The sequence below is a fragment of the Heliconius melpomene genome, chromosome 13, assembly GCF_056956725.1.
Source record: "Heliconius melpomene rosina isolate 202511_hmr_F chromosome 13, ASM5695672v1, whole genome shotgun sequence".
Classification (NCBI taxonomy): domain Eukaryota; kingdom Metazoa; phylum Arthropoda; class Insecta; order Lepidoptera; family Nymphalidae; genus Heliconius; species Heliconius melpomene.
Genome location: NC_140401.1, coordinates 16,751,269 through 16,773,152, shown reverse-complemented (window position 1 = coordinate 16,773,152; position 21,884 = coordinate 16,751,269). Strand labels below are relative to the sequence as shown.

At 33.6% G+C, this 21,884-nt stretch overlaps 3 protein-coding genes and 1 non-coding gene across 5 annotated transcripts in view; 1 reads left to right on the top strand and 3 right to left on the bottom strand.

Annotated features, from left to right (window-relative positions):
• The first annotated feature begins 3,952 nt into the window (after positions 1 to 3,952).
• On the top strand, positions 3,953 to 11,547 carry Prosalpha6 (Proteasome alpha6 subunit). The gene is made up of 6 exons (XM_085195693.1): positions 3,953 to 4,106; positions 4,386 to 4,636; positions 5,021 to 5,180; positions 5,831 to 6,040; positions 6,258 to 6,416; positions 10,851 to 11,547. Exons 1-6 carry the CDS (start codon positions 4,104 to 4,106, stop codon positions 10,869 to 10,871), a joined length of 804 nt encoding a protein of 267 aa, XP_085051819.1. The 5' UTR covers positions 3,953 to 4,103; the 3' UTR covers positions 10,872 to 11,547.
• On the bottom strand, positions 6,987 to 9,628 carry Naglu (N-acetyl-alpha-glucosaminidase). Its single transcript, XM_085195689.1, has one exon. The coding sequence runs from the start codon at positions 9,621 to 9,623 to the stop codon at positions 7,113 to 7,115; it is 2,511 nt and encodes an 836-aa protein (XP_085051815.1). The 5' UTR covers positions 9,624 to 9,628; the 3' UTR covers positions 6,987 to 7,112.
• Positions 10,358 to 10,429, bottom strand: TRNAW-CCA (transfer RNA tryptophan (anticodon CCA)). The gene has a single exon. It is a non-coding gene; the product is annotated as a tRNA-Trp (tRNA).
• A 100-nt stretch (positions 11,548 to 11,647) lies between the features above and the next one.
• Positions 11,648 to 21,884, bottom strand: part of LOC146533178 (uncharacterized) — a 95,129-nt gene continuing 84,892 nt past the window's right edge. The window contains exons 4-7 of one of the 2 annotated variants that reach the window (XM_085195692.1): positions 15,040 to 15,180; positions 14,356 to 14,477; positions 13,866 to 14,080; positions 11,648 to 13,582 (exon numbers count right to left, since the gene is read on the bottom strand). In XM_085195692.1, the coding sequence (XP_085051818.1) occupies positions 12,784 to 13,582; positions 13,866 to 14,080; positions 14,356 to 14,477; positions 15,040 to 15,175 (1,272 nt within the window). In that variant the 5' untranslated portion in view covers positions 15,176 to 15,180 and the 3' untranslated portion in view covers positions 11,648 to 12,783. Of the gene's footprint in view, positions 13,583 to 13,865; positions 14,081 to 14,355; positions 14,481 to 15,039; positions 15,181 to 21,884 lie in introns of both variants that reach the window. The other variant, XM_085195691.1, reaches the window with a different exon arrangement.

Genomic DNA, 21,884 nt, shown 5'->3' with positions numbered 1-21,884 from the left:
ACCAAAAAACTAAAATTATAATCGTATAAAACGAAAAATATTCTTAAATACACAAAAAGGCCACATCTTTAAATAATGATTGCTTTACTTTTTTCTAAGGTAGCATTAACAATTTAATTAACAGCCACCCACTCTTTGCAATCTCTCCAAATACTCATTAAGTAGTAATTTGAGTATTTACAGTTTGGCAAAGACACTCAGTTCTATGTAGATGTGTAGGTAACCTAAGTTTACCTATTACAAGAATAATCAAGTTGCGGTTTCTCATTCCATCGCTTCGTAAGTCGATGACGAAATAACAGTATCGATGTACATAAGAGATTCTTTTGGCATATATAGTAGGTACAGAGGGAACCTGGATACTTAGTGTTAAGACACTCTGTTCTCATTAAGACATTTCCGTTTCCTACTTTTCGCCAAAATCAGGCGTGTTGAGTTGCGCAACTCAACGCCGCGTATTGTAAGGTCTATCTTACTATAGACAAAACATCCATATATATATATTTTGCTAATAATTTTAAATCTATAGTATGCGCACAACAAAACAGTCTGACACAATTGTTAAACAGTGCCTAATCTTGAAACTTTTAACAAGTTAGATAGTTTCTATAAATAAAGCCTTTAATAGACTTAAATCTAAAAACTTTCTTTTGTATTACACTGTCTTAACCTGCTAAATACAGGAAATAGCGTGAAGCTACTTTGTTGTATAATATTTGTAGTATAAATGGATTTGAACTAATAACCATTACCTAGTCATCGCATTTGCGCCACAAAGACGTCAGTTCTTGTTTCATTATAAATCTTGTACGTTATTATACCGTAACCCCCCATTTCTTTACCGTAACAGGGTAGTGTTACGTCTGACGGGCGCCGTTAACTATCTCCACAACTATTATTTACAATACTAATTATACCTCTTGGCTGTTAATTGGTTTGTTATTTAAAGATTCATATTGTTCAACTCTTAAGTGATGTTACTTGATAATACATATATCTATATTATTGAATTTTTAGGTAGAGACAGTCAGAGAGAAATTCTCCATTTGCAGAATTTTAAGAGCTGGAGTTGACTGGTAAAATTTAGAACAACATTTCAACATTTTGTTTTTTTTTTTTTGTTTAGCTACTTTTAGCGGGATAATAATGGAACGCCAAACGCTACGGTCTCTGCATACCCTCGTGGCCTCGTCGATCTTCCTCCAATATTATCGAAACTGAGTTCTCGAAGGGCAACCGAAGCCTCCCACTAGCTCTCTTACCATACGAAGATACAAGCATCAATGCATCGTTTTTGCTACCTTCTGCACGGTTCTCTATAGAGTACTACTACAGTACTGAAATTTACAAATGTCATAATGAGAAAATAATTAACTAACTTATATTTGTAGATCATTTCATTTACAATGAGCGCATATGCTGGCAAACTTGTTTGACAACTTAAAAAAAATGGTATGGACCTTTAATCTGCAATTTAATCGAGTTTTTATTATAAAATAGAACTAAACAGATTAAGTGTACATTTGAAAATTAATTAAAATGTAATTATGTCTTTTAATTTTTTTTAGTATATTTATTTTACTGATTATTAAAAATATTGTACAGATTATTAATGGTTATTACTACACAGATTACGTACATCACTGGCGCTGCATACGTGTACAGCCTCTGTATACGTGTTTTGATTGATAACATTCACGATGCTTCGAACTGCTTTCAAATTAATGAAAATGTTTACACTTTGATCTAGCAACACAATGAAATATTAGTTAATTAACTTTTGTAGCAAACAAAGGGAAATAATATTTGGGTACCAAATCATTGCTGGTAGTGGTTTTTTTTAACTTTACGCCGTACCCACATAGCAGAGTAGGCATACATAGTGTAGGCAGAGAGAATATGGGAAACTAATGTAACACTACAGTCTTTTTAAAATAACTCCGTTCTCCACTTTCTTTCGAAATATGGAGGCATTGTGTGTTGAGTAATGAAACTTATGTCCGTTTATTTACCAGTGCGAGGAAATGAAAATATATAAAATATTTTATTTTCTCGAGTGGTTATCGAACCCACGACTAGACACACGAAAAACCACTGACTATGGTATGCCACAGTACAGTGCTTAATTCCTCCGCCACGCAATATCTCGAATGTGTCAAGAACACTTGACACAGCATATTTTGACATTAGAAAGTGAAGTACTTATGTTAAAGCTAAAAAAGAAAACAGTCTTACGTATATAAAAATATTATCACCGAATTATAAGTACTTATACCACTTATTTTGAATTTTACAGTCTCCAAAAAGCTAGAAACTAGAATAATGAAGCAATTACTCAATATTCCACATCTAGTCCTATTTTACTGACATTAAACCTACGTTGTATAGACGTAGCGTGTCACTACACTACACTATCACACTATACATGGTGCTACGTGACTTGGTTGTAGCTGAGTACACGTAACATCATTTCTCAGGAGCTAAGATGCTGTATAAGGAGACTTATGACTTGTTGAATACTATAGAAATGTAGATTATGCTGGATGAAAGATGTTACTTTTGATATTTTTTTAGGTTTACGCAGTTAATAGCAAATTATTATGTGCAACCCTGTACCACTTAACACCATGGTTTGAACCCACCCCACCAACCCGAGAATTGTGTGCCTACCGCAAAACATTTACTAATCATAATTTAAAATTTAAATAAAAAAACCTTTACATGAACAATTCTATTAAAGCTAAGGTCCCCCGAGAAAATATTTATAGGTACGCCTATGCTTAACACACATTATCTTGAAATTAATTTGCAAGTTAAAAATGCAGTCTTTGATCATTACTATTTTGTTAGCTTCACGCACATTGCACGGTAGGCAGAGGACACCTGGGAACCTAGAGTTAGGACACTCCTTTCCCGTTGAGACAATTTTGATTTGCCCTTTTCGCCGGATTCTCTCTTGCCGCACTGCCTCGCTACCTGAGCTAGGAAATCAAAATATTAAATATATTTTTAGGAGCGAACCCACAACTATCTCGTTTACAGTGTCCTGCGCCATAACTGAATTTAATCTTGGATTTATTTTTAATTAAATTATTAACTAAAGAATTTCTTTGATAGAATAATCAGCCTTGGTGAGTAACTAATCGTATTGAGAGTTTAATTAGCTTAACAGAATCAGTATTAACTAACGGTGACTGATCTGTTTTAAAATCCCTATTTTCCTTGTAAACATTATTACAATGCCGCTGTGTTACCTTCAAATTTTCTATATACCTATTATTTTTTTCAGCATCACGCTATATCCCGCACACAGCAGGGTAGGCAGAGGGAACTTAGTGTTACATTGTGTGTTGAGTAGCGGAATTCAACGCTGCGCCTTGCCTCAACACCAGAACGCAAGAAATGAAAATTAAAAAAAAATAAATATTTATTTCATTTCCTCGAGTGGAGGATGGAACCGACAACCACTCGTGTGTACAGTCAAACACTCGTGCCCCTGCACCACAACGGGCCTTACAAGTTTGTCACAACCACTTGTTTAGCTTCTTTGTTTTAAACTGTTTTTATTTTAAAATTTACATGATTAAGCAGTAACAAATAAGAGAAGAAATCTTGGACACAGCGTTGTTCTTAATGATATAACGAAAAAAATATATAATTAACTTAAACGACACATCAGACGGGAGTAAAAATAAAAAGGATGAATTGATATTTTTTATTATGTTGGATTCTTTTTTTTTTTTGTTTTTTTTCTGGATCTACTTTCATAATCACTTAATATGGGTGAAATATGGTGGAAAGCACAAACAAAATAATTTTAATTTTTAAACAATGATTTTAGTTTTTAATAAATATTGAAATATGATCTACAATATTGTATTATTGTAATTTTTTATAATATTCCTAAAGTTATTTTATAGTTAAGTAAAAAACAATTTGTTATCTAGAATGCAGACATTTTGTATAGTTGACGTACCATAGATAAATTAAAAAGTGACTGTCAATTTGACATTTAAACTTTGAAGAATCATCGCGTCCCTAAGCAACAAAACTGCCGGACGGCTTTTAAAATAAATAAAAGCTCTATTTTGAAAACTTTAAACATGGTGAGTAAAGTGAACGTTACAAATAGTAACTTAATGCTTAAACTGAAAATTATCATTTACCATAGTAAAAGCTTATTTGGAATTATGCACTGTCATTTTGATGATACAGTGAATTTACTTCTATTATAGTCCAAAATGTATTTATAAGAATGTATTATAATTCTCTCCATACACTTTTTATTTGTTGGACTTTATAAAGGCATAATATGCTAGTAAAATTGCCCTTATAATTGATAACCTAAAATATGATGAATTTTAATTGTACTTATGAATTTTCAGTTCCGTAACCAATACGACAGTGACGTCACAGTATGGAGTCCTCAAGGACGTCTTCACCAGGTAGAATATGCGATGGAAGCTGTTAAATTAGGGTCAGCAACAGTTGGCTTAAAGAACAAGCAATTTGCTGTTTTAATAGCTCTTAAGAGGGCTGTCAGTGAATTATCTGCGTATCAAAAGAAAATTATACCCATTGATGAACATATTGGTATATCAATTTCGGGTTTAACTGCTGATGCTAGAATGCTAAGGTAATATTTTTGGTTTTGACAATATGTTCTGGTTGCCTATTTTACAGTTTAGCTTTGTATCTTAAAAGTATTTTCAAAGTATGTAACTGATACTATCATACTATATTCTTAGTATTACATATAGCAGGAAATACAGTGTTAAGATACTCTGTTCCCCACTTTTTATCCAATTTTTGAGACATTGTGTGTTGATTGGTAGAACTTAACATTATGCTGTCTTATTATGAGAGGAACAAATAAAAATAATATCTGAGTGAGAAATGAACCCATAACTAACATGCTCATAGTCAGACACTTTAGTTGGTCCATGACAACCTAATTTATCAGAAACCCCTATAAATATTGTTTTCTTTGTCATTACATATATTAATATTTACTTTTCAGCCGTTTCATGCGTACTGAGTGTTTGAACCATCGTTATGCTCATGACTCGCCAATGCCTGTTGGCCGCCTCATTGCCTTGGTTGGTAACAAAATGCAAATCTGCACTCAGAGATATGATAAGAGACCTCTTGGTGTTGGACTGTTGGTGGCTGGTTATGATGTAAGTAGACATTTATATATTAGTTTAGTAGTATTTGTAACTTATTGCTTAAACATATTTAAACTGGTGTTGCACACTTAGAAAAGAAAAATACTTTCTTTAGGAAACATAAAAATTTAAATGAATACCGTCCATGAGACATTAGTTCAAATCATGCTATGGTATATTATGTTTTCTTATAATGAACTTATGGTTTAAAAATTTTTGATGCATATTTTCATGTAAATTTACTTTATGTATTAAGTATAAGGTTGTTTTAGATTATATAGGGTCTGATAAACTGATTAATAACAATATAATTACATTCATTTAAATTGTTGATGAATTTAGTTTTATTAGCCTCATGCTGTATTATGTGTATATAGCTACTGTACTGTATATGATGATTGTGAGTTTGATTATTAGGGTTAAGAAATATTTAATATTTTCAATTCCACACTACACAAAAAGGCAAAGTGCAGCATGTTCTGCCACGCAGTGTCTCGTGAATATGGCAGAAAATAGGTCAGTAGTCTTAATTGGAACAGAGTGTCTTGCCACTAGGTTCCCAGATTCTGTCTACCTACCCATCCCTGCTATGTGCGAAATACAGTTTGAAGCTAAAAAAAAATAAAAATAACATATATTGAATAGTTTTCATTATTTTTCAGGATCAAGGGCCACACATTTATCAAACGTGTCCGTCTGCTAACTTCTTTGATTGTCGAGCAATGGCAATTGGTGCAAGGTCTCAGTCGGCCAGGACTTACTTGGAGAAACATCTTAGTACTTTCATAGATTGTGACCTAAATGAATTAGTGGCACATGGACTTAGGGCTTTGAGAGATACCTTACCAAATGAAGTTGATTTGAATAATAAGGTTAGTTGATTATAATGTTTATAATTTTTTAAACTCTATATGGGTTTGGCTTGAAATTGTATTATGTAAAGTTTATAAAACAACATAGAAATTCATGAAAGAAGTTTTTAATAGGGATATTAAACATGCTTATTTTATAAGAGTATTATAAATGTATCTAGTAACAAATAATATAATATCTCTAATATTAATAAAAACATTATTTCTTTTACAACAGAATGTATCAATAGCCATAGTTGGTCCAAAAACACCACTCCAAGTATCTGAAGAAGCTGAACTTGCTCGTTACTTAGCACTGGTCGAAGGTGAAGAGAGACGTGGTGGTGGTACAGCAACGGGCGACGCTGCTGAACCGGGGGACGAACGAGACCCTCAGGTATGATCATTTTTATAGGTTCATGCCACAGAGAGAACCTAGGGTTTAGTTTACGTACCTGTGTTTATAGGACATTTTTTGCAATTGATTTTCATAGAGGAACCAATTAACCCAGATAAATAAATGATTGTGCATACATAACACAAAGCTTATAATTATAAAACATCATTTTTGCTATCTTTGACTTTATTTAAATTTATATCTCCATTTCTTCGCTCTGGTGTAGAGGCAAAGCGTGGCGCTGATTTTCGCCACTCAACACGCAACGCGTCTACAATTTGGCGGAAAGTGGGTAACGGAGTGTCTTAATACTAGGTTCCCCCTGCCTATCCTGCTGTGTGCAGGATACAGCGAAGCTGATTTGATAGGTGTTTTTTATTATCTTTTCTACACTAGTATTTGGTTCTGCCACTCAATTTGTGATATCTCTCAATATGTAAAAACCTGAAATAAGTTTTACTTATAATTTATAAAAATTATAACAAATTTATAAATGACAAGAAATCTGTTTTTTTGTTTTACGTTCATACAATTAATTTTTGTGTGGTCCATTGAAATTAAAAAATGATGTGACATTAATAAATCCTTTATTCAAATCAATAATATATAATGAATAATATATTTAGTCTTGCTTTTTTAAAAGTGTAGTATAAAATAAAAATTTACTCTATTTATTATATAATTGTAAAGTAATTTTTAATTGTTAGGTGTTGTAGGTTGCAATAAAGTAACCGATGGTAAAAAATCATTTGATTCGTCACTATCTGTGGGTATGTCAGCCATTGTTGTTCTCCTATTTTTATCTTTTTTAATAACAGTTTCGGGTAAATCATCTAAATCGGAAACCAATGCCCATTTTCCATATAAAGCTGCTGCTACTACTTTAGCATCGTTACTGGGTAAATTATCTATGTTTGTTACAAGAAAGGCTTCCTCTATAACAGATCTTACTATACGTTGCGCGCTCTTTTCGTCGAACGTCTCATTTCTTGACTTCGCGTCCAACGCCATCTGCAAAAAAGTCGCCCATCTTGGCTTATAGTAATAATGGAAAAGCTCTGCCCACTGTTTACAAGCGTAATCAGTAATTTCGCCATTCGGTCCCCATAACGTAATCTGATTTCGAGCGTTTAATTCGTATAAATATATTTCTTCGTTCGTCGATGCCAGTTGTCGCGCATCATTTCGCCATTTTTTAATAGTAAAATCATCATTTGTGGCCAATATATTTTCTATGTCGTTCATCACGTCCAAAAAACGATTAATCGTGAAGTTAAACACAATGTTGTTTGAGTATCTGTCTTTTTGTAGACTTAAATACAATTGTTCGGCTCTGTATTGTAAAGATTGTCTTGTAACGTCCACCAAGTCGTGGAGGAATCCTGCGGTGTTACAAGCATTGTCATCCACGAAAGCGAATTCTTTGAACGCTTCAAACAAATCGTGGCTCTTGTACCACGCCCACGGGCGTATGCTGAAACTTGGCCGCCGCGTCACCACATATTTACCTCTGACTCTATTCAAACCTTTGAAGTTATATACGCTTTTCAATAGATATCTCCATGCGCTTGAAGTAGCGTTGCATCCGTATCGCCGTTCTGCATAATCACCGACCCATTGTTCTAAGTCTTCTACAGGACGCTTTCGCCACGCTGATTCGAGCATCAAATCATAAACTACATAGTTTTGATTAATACCTTCAGGTGTAAGTCCTATGCCAATCATGGTGCTGTACGGAGTGTTTCTCGCGTCATACACATCTTTATTAATAGTTTCCATATTTCCGAACATTCCTAAGGTGCCGCCAAAATTGTGCAGCATACACCAAATGAAAGGTTGACCGTAGTACATTTCATACAAACCATACTGGGGCCATTGTTCTGCCTGTAGATCAAGTATGAGCATCCGCCCATTAGGCACTGATGTGATGAATGACTGCACCCTCTTCACAGGCCACAGTAAAGGATTATGATCGAACATCCAATTTTGAACGAGCCACACCGCGTCCTTGTCGACATCTGTTAGTGTCGAATATATGGATTTAGCAGTTTCCTGAACTAACGACGTTGACCACGGCTCTACTTTGATCTCATTGAATGGATCCGCCGTGTAAATGTGTGCGGTGCCGATGGTAGCCGTTATTTCATTTAAGAACATTTTCCCAATAACTTTGAACAGAGGTTCCTTAGGATCCATGAAGAAATTACAACAATAGTCGTCACTGAATTTATTCCATTGCTGAACATTGTACAGCGATACATTTGGAAAGATTCTTCCGAAAGCACGAGGTACATGGCCGTTAAATGCGGGTAACACGGGCACCATACCAAGCTGATACATGTAATCAATGATTGATTCTTGGAGGTCCTTTTGCCTCTTAAGCCACGATTTTGGTATAGGTCCACCCCAGCCATGGACGTTTCCCATTCGAAGCCAAGCTAGGAAAGCTGGCCCTGTAAAATGCTCATCGATCTCATCTTGTGTCATCCCAATTTGCTTGTACACTTTTGCCCATGCCACTTCCTGGCCGGCGGGTGCCAATACCAAATTGATTCCATTAAACGCCATCCATTCGACATGGGGACTCCAATCATCCTCTTTCCACCAAACAAAACTATAAGACGCAGTGCAAACATTCTGGTAATAACGGAATCTGTCATTTGCCTCGACAACTTCGTCTACCTCTGGTAGGGGGCTTGGGATGGATACCTGCTGGACTTGCCACGCGATCTGACTCTTGCAATATTTCTTCAAATAATAATTAAAACCCCACAAGGCAGCCACTCCAGTGCTGGCTCGTATTTGAAGCTGCCCGTCGACAGTTCGTAGCGCAAACACATCTTTATGGTCTTTGAACAATATGGGATTCACTTCAACTTTCACAGAACTGTAATATCTTTGTATTATCTGTTGTGCCGCTTGCTGTTGTTGTTCCGGTGTTGTTTTAGTTTGCAATTTAACTGGATCTAAATAATCCAGATTTGTCGCTATTGAAATAGAAATAATACTCAAGAATAATATTATATTTAACACGCCCATCTCGGTCTCTCGCCGGACGGCTTCTGAATAGATGTTTGTAGTCGGGACGACTTTTGACCTCTGATCTTGATAGAAAGATAATAGAATTACCGGCGATCCAATTCTGAGAACTCGAGAACATTGCTCAGTCGAGTTCTTATACAAATAAATAATGTAAATTTTAACCATATCTGCAATATTATTTATATATGTAATCAAGTAAATACTAAGGTACTTAATTAATTAGCGGCATTATTATCTATTTAATAAACGAGACCTATCATGGCGCAGCAGCACAAACATGTGATTGTAAATGTGACATGTTGTGGGTCGATCCCCAGTGGAGGAAATGAAATAATATTTTCATTTACTCGTTTAGATAATGAGGCGTACTTTTAAGAATTTGCGTGTTGAGTGGCGGAACTAAACGCCGCGCTTTGTATTATTATCAGAGACACACAAATATAAATCATTCTAACGGGGGTAATCGATCCTACTACCGTTGCAGTTTTACTTTCAGACACTGTGCCTTAAACTATCATAAAGCTAAAACAGAAAAAAAATTATAGTATATGAGAGAAAGAAAAAAAATTCTTAAAGAGTTATTATTTTATATATTTAGAGATAAATATTTTTGTCATTAGATTATTCTGCTTCTGTATTTCTTTTATCTATTTACAAAGGACCATTTATTTACTTAAATATCTATGTTTACTGATTGTTTAATCATCTTAGCAGTGTCGTTGTCTACTTTACTAAACTTAATTATTTTTTTTTGGTGAAAAATCTTATGATATAATCGCTACTGAAAAATATCACTTCAGTTCACAATTACTAATTTGACAAAACCATTACATATATAAGTTGAGTATATGCATATATTAAGGAAAAAAAAACAAAAATTAAAAAGTCATAAACATAAATGACCCCGACGTGATTTGAACACGCAACCTTCTGATCTGGAGTCAGACGCGCTACCGTTGCGCCACGGAGTCGATGTAACGAACTGTCTAATTACGTACCTTATATAAGAACTAACATTAAAAATGTTTACGTGTTTTTAAATTATTTTTAGTAATTTGAAAATTGTTAATTCATTTTAGTTTTTAAGTAAGTGTCTATGGATTTGATTGCTCCACTCATGGAAACGTTTATTATTTATTCAAATTATTTAATCTCCCGCTCAGTCCGTCACCTCACCACGCAATTTCTTGAATATTGAACGGAAAGTACGAAACGGAAAATTTTAAACACTAGTTTCCCTTTAAAATTTTTAAATTCACACTGTATTTCGGATATAGCAGAGTAGGCAGAGATAACCTGGGAACCTAACCTCTCATTTCCACCCAATTCTTAATATTTTTGATAATTTATTTAAATAAAATATATATTAATATATATATTTTTCTTTTCCAGTTGGCAATGGACACGGAGTAGTAACAGATCGTTTGCAACAAGATACAGACGTTACAAGCAAAAGTAAAGAAAAACTCTATGGTAACACGCTAAACGTCTGTGATTTCTTTAATTTAGTATACACTGTTTTACCTACCTTTTTGTATGTTTGTAAAGACTTGCCTTGGCCAGTGTTTTGGTATGTCGACATTACTGTATAATGTTCTTTCTAGGTGTTTCATATAAATATCCGTTCTCAAGGTTTTTTTTTGTCTTTATTTTCTTATTTTAATATTAATCTAAATAGTAAGAAAATACACCCCTTCAAAATTAGATCTCTGCAAAAAGGTTCACCATCTTGACTGCTATAAAAAATTGAGTATTTTTTTTTTAATTGTAACATTTAAAGCTTTAAGTTTTATTTTTTGATTACTTCAGTCCAAAAATAATATTAAATAGTTTAAAAATCAAATTATTTGGTTACAACATACGAGTATGTCAGCTTCTTAAAGGATAAGACAAGACTCAAAAGATAAAAATAAAAAAAATACTTTTCAGCTCATTTTTTACAATAGTTAAAGTATAGTTGTATTTTTAATTTATACTGTTTACAGCATTGTGATAATCTAGGCACTGGCCAAGGAATGACAGGTCATAAAATACTACTAATAATCTGTATTTCTTTTTTATTTTCAATTAAACACATGCATATTGTAAACGTTTTATTTATTCTGTACACCTTAACTGTATATAATATAAAAATATACATATTACAGTATTTAAAAATAAACTATGATAAAATTCATATATTTTTAACCGGAAATTGCTTAATTGATATTATCATTTATATTCACATAATTGATTAAAATTAGAATATTTTATAAATAAATCGATTAGATAGATAATATAAATTTATTGTGACAACAGATAATTTATTTTGGTTAGTATATAATTGTCTGTTAGTATGTTTACCTTATTAATGATTTATTTACATATGAATTTAAAATATTTTATATTATTGCATTCAAAGTAATAAATTATAAAAAGAAAAAACATATTTAAGTACATAAATGTTTTATTTTACTACAGTAAAAAAATATAAAATCTGTGAAGAATGAAAAAGACTATGCATCAGGGTTGGGTTAGGTTTCCACTTGGAGGAAAAATATTTTCATTTCTTTGCTATGTTAAAAAGAAAGTTCCAGCAACTCAACGAGTCTCGGAGTCTTGGATATTGTACTGTGCGTAGGGAATGGACTTTGTTTACCCTTATATATACTCGGGATTTAAAAAATAAAGAATAGAAATATAATTATAAGGTATTTTCATTTATAGTACAATAATGAATAAGTATTAATTATAATTAGTCTGTGAAGCATATTTTACAATCATCAATTGACTAGTGTTAAATTATTAACAAATTACATATTGATTGGTGGTTTTGTTTAACATTTTTGGTATCGGAATCGATATATATTTTCTACATATACTAGACAAGCTCCCAGCACTAAAGATACTATTTATAGGTAGGTATACCTATAAATAGTATTACTATACTTTATTTAAATAAAAATAATGACATTAAAAACAATGCCAAACATTATCTAGATTTTTTAATGGAATCTCTCTCTGTTCTGAGTCTATTCTCTGTTTATTGAAAATTACAGTTCGCAGTGATGTTTAAATTTGTAATGTATGTTTTCTGAATCTTAATATCTCCCAAATGAAGGAAAATGGGCCAATATATATTTCTTAGATAGGACACTTTAGTGCTGGCAACGATATATCATAAACAGTATACAATTTAGCACCATTTTTATTAAATCTAACTTAAAGCTAAATTATGTTTAAATTTTGGAACCTTTAGTTTGGAAGGACATCACTAACATTTTTAGTGAACTCTATGGTAATTTCAAAGATTCTTTGGATTTCTTTTCAAATATTCAATTGTGCGTCATACGAGAGTGTCTAAAACGTAACCGTTGCTATTATAAGTGAACACCGGCTGGCTAACATTGTTCTGGTCTAAGACTGGTATGTAACTTTCTTGCAAAATGATTGGCTGTCGATTAGATGCCTCGTTTAACTGTTTTTCTAATATAGAGTTTTGTAATTCTTCTTTTTCCAATTCTAGTGTTAGTTCGTCTAATAACTTCATTCTAAATTCTATTTCTTTATCAGCTTTTTCTAATTCGACCGTATTGTCTTGCATTTCCTTCGTAGTTGCTTCTAGGTCTTTTTCTATTTTATTCATTAGTAAAGTAACTTGTGACGCATTTTCGCAGCTATTTGCTTTGTTTTCATCCATATACCTCTTTACTTTTGCTGTTAATCTGACAACTAACTCTTCTTCTCTATGCAACCTCTTGTTTATTATTGCAAGTTTTTCGAGTAATTCAATTTCTTCGCGTATTCTTGAAAGTTCATCAGCAGATGCATCGGAATCCGTGTCGTTTGATGTCTGCATCAGTCTTTCTGAATTTACTTGGCATATATCTGTTAGTTCCTTTGTGAAGTAATGTTCCCTCATTAGATGTCTTTCTCTTCTTGATTTGTGCTTTGTGTGTCTTCTTGGTGGTGTGCCACTTCCTACTCCAACTCCACTGTCACTGTTGCCAGCTTGACTGTCGTTTTGTTCGCTAGATCTTCCTAAGTCCCGTAAATACGATTCCAGGAGATAGTTCGTTCCGTGCTTCTCCATTCTAGTCTTGTGGGTTTGGTCTTCTAAATGGTCGATAAGTTTTTCTTGTTCCCTGTAAATAAAAAAAAAACTTTTTAAGAGGATGTTGCGCAGCAGCACCGCATCTTACTACAAAATGTAGCAGTCGTGGGTTCAATTCCTATTAAGGGCAATGAAAATTTAATTTCCTCGCTCTGAATAAATACTACTCTCTACGCGCAATGTTTCGAGACGTGATGGTTCTTGGGAAACTAAGCGAGAAGCTTCAAAATACTTGCAAATATAAATGTTCTTCAATTAAGAAATAATTTATTTATTAATTTGAATTAATTCAATTAAGAATAAATTTAAGTTACCTCAATTTATCAAGTTGCTGATGTATTGTTCTACTTTGATGTTGTATAACGGACACCAATCTGGCTGCCGGATCTTCACTCTTCGATCTCGGTGGAGGGGTAGCGGCTCTGACGCCTTTCCGCCTTCGCCTCGACCTCGCCCGACTACCACCATCGCTGTCACGTCCTGAATCATCCTCTCCACCACTTGATAACCGACGGAGGGAAAGACGAACCTAAGCACATATGAATTATGGATGTTTATTATATATGGTAGGGCCGTAATGGCACAGTGGGACAGGGTTTGAGTGTCAACGTGATGACGGTGGGTTCGATTTCAACTTCATCGGGTGAATTGAATTATTCGTTCTGATAATGAGACAAAGTCCGGCGTTAAGCTCCACCACTTAGCTTTCATTTTACAATGCACACTTGTGACCATGCACCAAGACTGGCTTCTGACTGGCCTTTTATATTTTTTTTTGCTTAATTCTGCAAAAAAATATTTTACCTCATGTCTAGCGTCGCCCCAAGCAGCTAGTACGTGTAGGACCGGCACTTCTGGCGGCAAGGGTCGTTCCACGCCTCGCCATCGTTCAGCTAGCACCCATTCTCCAGGATCAGTTAAGCCACCTGCTAAAATTTTATTTACTATAGATATATACTAATATAATAATATAAAATAATATATAGACATCCGAAGAGTTTGTTTGGTTGGACGAGCTAGTGTCGGGAACTTTTAGTTCGAATAAAAGGAAGGTTATAGCTACATAGATTATAATAATAACCTTATATAAATTGTTTCGACGCAGCCCACCGTGCTTGCGTTTAGAGTAAATTAAAGCCTAAATCTTAATTATTCTCATTTGACCACGGGAGTAAAAAGCCACGGGTAAAACTTATTATATATATTTTCCCAATTTAGCTTATGCATGGTGCGGCGTTGGGTTACCTACATTACCCAACAAGTAAAATTTCCAAAATAAAAATAATATAAAGTAAAATAAAAAAATATATATTTTGACATTACAATATCCTAACCTAATCTACTAAATGTGAGAAATAAGAAATAACTATCTGTAGAAACTTGCTTCCGAGAAGTAAAAGACCTAGAATCCCGAGAAATTCTCTAATATCCTACCTCTGTCAGTCAATCAGTAAGAGCAAAGTTATTTTACGTATATAGATTATGTACCTTCAGGTGCATCTTGTAAAGCTCTGACTATATCAGCACAAGTGGTATGGGCGCGTACACCCCGCACCCATAACTTCTGACCTCGTGCCAACACACCCACTTCTTCGTCGCTGTAGTCTGATGATGATGCTTCCATATCACCTGGAATTAAGAAAACTGTTTAAAAAGGAATAATATAAATTAATGTAAGTACGTACACAAAGATATATTACGTACTTACTATGTAAGATTCAAAGCGAGGCGTTATGTTCTGTCACTCAGTACGCTATGTCGCAAAAAATTTGTATTGGTTAAGGGCTGTCGTCGTGGCGCAACGGCACAGCGTTTGATTGCAAGTGTAACATTAGTGGGTTCGAATCACATTCGGGGGAATGATTTTTTTTTTCAGTAACTTCCTCTGGTAACAAGACAAAAAGAGAAGTGGAACTCCGCAACTCAATATACAATGTGTAGAAAATTGGGCAGTGTGTGGGGAACGGATTCTTTTAACATAAGATTTCTTTTGCCTACCCTGCCATATGTAGCATACCTATAGTGTGTAGTGTGAAACTAAAAAAAAACTAGATTATTTTAAAGAACATAAAGCAACAATACAATTGACTTGAGACCAGCATTGATTTTTTAAACAGGTATTCATAAAGTATTACCTAAAACACAACTTAAAATCGATATTATTAATCGATAGTAGGTAATGTGCAATCATTTATTGCGACATGATTGACTGTAAATTATAGTTTTCGCAGCTGTAATAGGATAGGTAGAGGAAACCTGGGAACCTAGAGTAAAGACACTTCCGTTCCCCACTTTCCACCGAATTCTGGGGGCATTGTGTGTTGACTGGCGTAACTCTACGCCGCGCTTATTACACCTTAATTGAGCTACAACATATCACCGAAGACAACTCGTAGGTAGTAAAAAAATATATAACATTTCGACTTACAAATAAAAATAGTATAACAAAAAGAACAAAACAGAAGGTAAACTAACGTGACTTGGTGTTTCCATATCGCGATCTCCCCACAATCAGTGCTATGGCAACGGTGGCAAACAAAGCTGTGCCCCAACCCCCATGCTGATAACCCCCTTATATAATAGACTCGTGCCTGGCACGGGGGTGGTTGAATGGAGGAAGTTGCAAAATTCAATGCAGGTAGAGTAATTTAAAGCAATTGTAAAGAGGGGGTCGTTGTGGCGCAGAGGTATAGGAGTGTGGCTGTTAACACGATAGTTGTAGGTTCGATTTAAACTCGAGTAATGAAATATCTCATATTTATATTTCTTCGTTCTGGTACCAAGACGTGGCTATGACTTCCCTCACTCAACACGCAATGCCTTATAAATTCGGCAAAAAGTGGAAAACGGAAGAGTAAATAGGGAACAGAGCCTAAAGTTAGTTCCCTCTGCCTACCCTGCTATTTGTGGGATACATTATTTTGAATATAAATAAGTAACACGCTGTATCCCGCACACAGCAGGGTAGGCAGTGGGAACCTAGTGTTAAGACACTCCGTTCGTGCACTTTCCTTTGCCACATTTGCACCAGAGCGAAGAAATAGAAATATAAATTTTAATAAATATTTCATCTCCGCGAGTGGGGATCGAACCCACAACCAGTCGGTTTTACAGTCACACTTTGTGCCCCTACGGGCTACGACGGGCCTCTTTGTATACAGAATTTCATTTAGTTAACTAAAATACAGCAAAAACAACAGAATTTTATAATTCAACAATTTTACCTACTATAAAATTTTCCATAAAACCATAGAATTACTATATTTTTATAACGGCTTACTATAAAAATAAAATAATAAATCTAAAACACGTCAACAACGGCGCCGCTATGGTGTAAGTCGAAAGATTCGTGACTATACACCATTAAGCCACCCTTTACCTACCACCCCTTGACATTTGGGGCGCGCCCAAACATTTTAATGTAATTTGAACGAACTTTTGTTAGAGTGGTAGAAATAAGTATGTAAATATAATATTACTTAGGTACCTACGAGCGTTTTTGCAAAAGGGTGCGACTGTAAATGCGACGGTTGCGGGTTCGATCCCCACTTGGGCATTGAAATATTGACCATTTTCATTTCTTCAACGAACAGAAATGTCCTTACACTAGGTTCTCCGGTTCTCGCTGCTCTATGATTTTATATATTGACTAGTATCGCCCGCAACTTTGTCCGCGTAGACTTTAATATGTTGACTTTAAAATTCAACTCTGTTTTAAGGTGCCCCCTAATTCACCCGTCATATAAATGAAGAAAAATAAAATAATTAAAAATTAAAGTTTCAACAACATTAAAACTGCAAAGACTGAATACATTGTTTGGAATTATACACTTTGTAAAAAGAATTACCCGATACGAGTTTCTTTAACAGATAAGGTAAAATTAAAATATCTTTGTAACTACCGATTTTTAATATAGCTTAAACGGATAATTACCATCTCTGAGTGCGGCTCTTAGTTACAAATACAAAATTGTAAATTGCCACCTATTATATTATACGCGTAAAAGTGTTACATTGAATGGATCTCAATTTTGTAAAATGCTTTAAAGAAAACACCATTTTGCAGTAGAAACATGCAGTTTTCTAATTAACTACATTTAACGAGATAAATGTTTCAACAAAACTCTAATAACTGCATCCTGCGCGTCAACTATGTTGTATTGCAATACTGCCGTTCGCTACTTGCCGTCGAATTCTGAGCGACGAAATAAAAATAATTTTCAATTTAAATATTATTTAGAAGTAAGAACTAATAAGAATTAAACCCAACCCAGATCAGTTTGAACTCGTCTCTTTTTTTGTGGGTTCGATTGCTGTGTCACGACCACGAAATTGGTGAAAATAAAAAAAATAATAAATAAATAAAAATAATATATTGCGCAAAAAAAATAATTAGCACTAACATCATACAAATTAAATAATTTTAGTTAAGTTCGTTACTCTAAAATTTAAATTGTGGATAAATTATATAGTAAACAAAGATTATTAAATTTAATTGAATTTTCTGTTATTAATTCTTCAAGAACTAATAACAGAAATAAGCAGCAATTACTCTAAAAGAGTATTTTAAATGAGGTTTTTAAAGCAATAAAATCATTTTATTAACGAGACGAGGCCATGTTTCGTTTAGTATTAGCTGTCCAGGTGTGGGACTGGCGTGGTTCGTGCGAAATGATACACGCGATGCCTCCAGGCTAATTACTTCATAGTAGCTGTAGTGCTGGACTTTGAATTGGATAACCTTGTAGATATAGTGACTAGTCTTTACCTGTGGTTTTGCCCCCGTAGCATGACACACGACACGCTCTAGGTCACCAACGTAACTCAGACCTCAAGTATACTATATCTTAATATTGACATGATATAACATAGCCGTTTTCTTGATGAATGGACTATCTAACATTAAAAGATATTTTCAATTCGAAGTAGTTCCTGCGATTAACAAGCTTATTCAAAGAAATTCAGGTTCAGATAGCGATAGTCACCATTAAAATACTCTCTAGGCAGAGGGAACCTAGTGTTAAGACACTTCGTTCCGTTCCGAGTCTAGTTAAATCTCAGTTTTTTTTGTACTTGCGGAAATGACAGCGAGACTTCTGGATCCAAAACTAAAAAAAATGTGCATATTACAAGTTTTTTATTTTATTTTATTAGATAATTCTTTTTTTTTACTCCATAGTAGTTACATACTAGTTAAGAAGTCGTCCGTTATGAATCATATTTCAACGACCGCTAACAGGAAACTACAAGAAACCGTTTAAATTGTATCGATATAAAAACATGAAATCTTCGAAAAAAATCATTTGATTCATAATATAAATAAATCAATTAACGATTTATTACGCGTGAATCAAAAATGTTTAAATCACGATTCTTATAAATATTTATAGCATATGTTTCCGTATATTCCACTCGTTGCAGGCAGCACTATTAAGTAACAAGCGAATTATCGGTAGCCCTCGCTCGAAGCCCTAATTATAGGCAACAACGCCGACTCGACACGCAAGGACGTGGAGAATTACATGTGATACACAGACAAAAAGATTAACGAACTTACTAAATAGATCTTTTTAAGCCTAACGCGACATTGTAGTGCCAAGGAGAATGTAGTGCTAAGACACTCCGTTCCCCAGTTTTCGCCGAATTCTGGATTGAGTTTTGAGTAATGGAACTCATCGCCGCGCTTTGTAGAAGATATTTTAAGAAACTAATTAAGCAAAGTTTATTCACATACCAACGGCACATAATACTTTTAGTTTAGCATTTATTTGCAGCTTCCCAGATAATTAAAATATTTCACAAAGATCAACCTTGATGTAATATATAAACTACTAGCGGCCCGCTCGCGGTTTCACCCGCGTGAACTATGTTATTATTAATTTCTGTCTCCATGACTACGTCCTAGTGACGTCTATGCAAAATATGTTATTCCTAGAATTTGTAGTAACAAAAGTTTCATACAAACTTTCAACCCCAAAAACAACCCCTTAGAAGTCGAATATTGAAAATTCCCGTCTTAGCGAGCACCTACGTCCTATAAGTAACTCCTATGCAAAATTTGAGATTCCTAGCACATGTAGTTTCTGAGATTTTATGATGAGTGAGTGACCTTTCGATTTTATATATATAGATAACGTTCCCTGATAAATGTACTATCCAATATATCTTGAAATTTGAAATTTGAATTGAAATATTGTCTGGTAACGTCGATATCAATATTTTCTTTTTTCACTTTAAACAAAAAATATTGCCTTTTTAATACACGCAGGCAAAGTCATAACATTTAACTTGTTTAAAATAACAGTATATTATATTAGAACTAAACGATTACAGGTGTTTCTTAAGAAACATTCCAGGACTTAGTTTTGTAGCCGCAGGAGGTGTTGTCACGAGCGAAGAGGAATTTTCATAATGATGAAATGAATATTTCTAAGTTAGTTATTATGTCTATATTATACATATATTTTGTAAGTTAATATATATTATATAGCGGAAAGACGTTTTTAATGTATATATTTTTAAAAATTTCCTAATATTATTTCGAAGGCTTTCCAGGATATCTATATCGGTATTTTTTTGTCAATAGCCTAATAATTTTTTATTTATAAATAATGTATATTTGTAATCTGTAGATTGAAATGTTAAAACAATACTGTTATAATTAAGTATAAGAAAGAATACTTTAATAGTATTTTTATTAAAACAAAAACAAAGTTGTCTACATAAAATTTAATTTTCACTAAAAATCTTTGCGTTATAAATATCTTCCAAATATAAATTACACTTATAAATAATAAAAAAAATACTTAATTTCTTTAGGAAAATTCTGTGCAAAATAAAAATATTTTAGTTATTATAATAATAACAATAAATCTTAATTCCAATTCCGTCAGAATCGTGACAGGTTCGTCATTCCAACATGACGTGTATCACATAAAAATTAAACATGCAGTTTGTAAACAAAGGTTACACAGTTTTAATCATGAGCTCTCTACTACTGCATCCGGCCTTAAGGATAACTGAAAAGATAAAAAAATACCTATTTAGTAATTAACTTTTTTAACATTAATAGGCCAAGGGATGCCATAGTTTCTTTGAAGAACTGCTTTTTTAAGTTATAGTGGATTTGATATGTATTTTTTTTTTAATTTGATATAGAAATATTAAGGCCGTCGTGGTGCAGTAACACAGTGGCTGTAAATGCAACGCTTGTGGGTTCGATTCCCATCGAAGAGAATTAGTTATTGTCATTTTCTCACTGTGGTCAATGATAAAGCGCGGCCTTGAATTTCGTCACTCAACACTCAAACAATTGGGCGGAAACTGGAGAACAGAGTATCTTAATACCAGGTTCCTACTATTCAGAAAAAAGAATGAAACTTAAAAATATTATATGATTACCCGTATATCTCTGATCTAGATGAACCAAAAAGATGCAGACGAAACAATGGTTTATTACATACGGTATTAAGTTCTTTTGTTCCTTCAAAAGGCTATATAAATAGTTTTTTTTATTTAACTCTCTATATAAGTTTTATTATGTAATTTTATTATAGTTAAGATAAATAACTCACTAATAAAATTAATAAAGTCACTTATTAATGATTTTTTTTTTTTTATAAAATTATGATAGTATTTTTTTCTCTGTATCTAAGTAACAACTAAGCTAAAGATTGCCAACCATTTCCTAGCCTATACCTCAATCTCTTAGTAAATTTCTTAGAACCAAATCGGCGTTAAAGAAATTATACATTTCGTGGCACGAGCCGATATTTTAGAGCAATTATGTTATTCTGAGAACATTCGATTATATGAAACAGCTAAAATTAATGTTGCTTTGTATGGAGCAATCAAACTATGTGAAATCTTAATGTCTATAAAATTTTATATTTTTGATGCAAGCGTTTACTTAAGAACATCTTTTTAGAAGTTTATTTATGTATTGTGTATCTTTAGTTGCGGCGTTGATTTCTGGCACAATGTTGCTAGAAATCGCCGGAAAGTGAGGAACGGAATGATCTTAACCCTAGGTTCCCATGTTCCACCTGCCCGCCGTACTCGGGTGCATGCAAGATACAACGCGAAGCTAAAGGAATGTATCTTTAATTTTAGTATAAAGTAAAAAAATCTCTTTTTTTACATTTTTCACATATACATAGTATTTAAATTGACAACGCCTAAAATCGTATTTTTAAGCTTTATAGCACACAAATATGTAGACATAGCAAGATAGGTAAAAGGTATCTAGTATGACAATCCGCTTCTCAATTTCCATCCAAGTATTCCTTCGAGTAAGAATCGAACACAAACGTCAAGTTTTCAGAAAGTTGAAA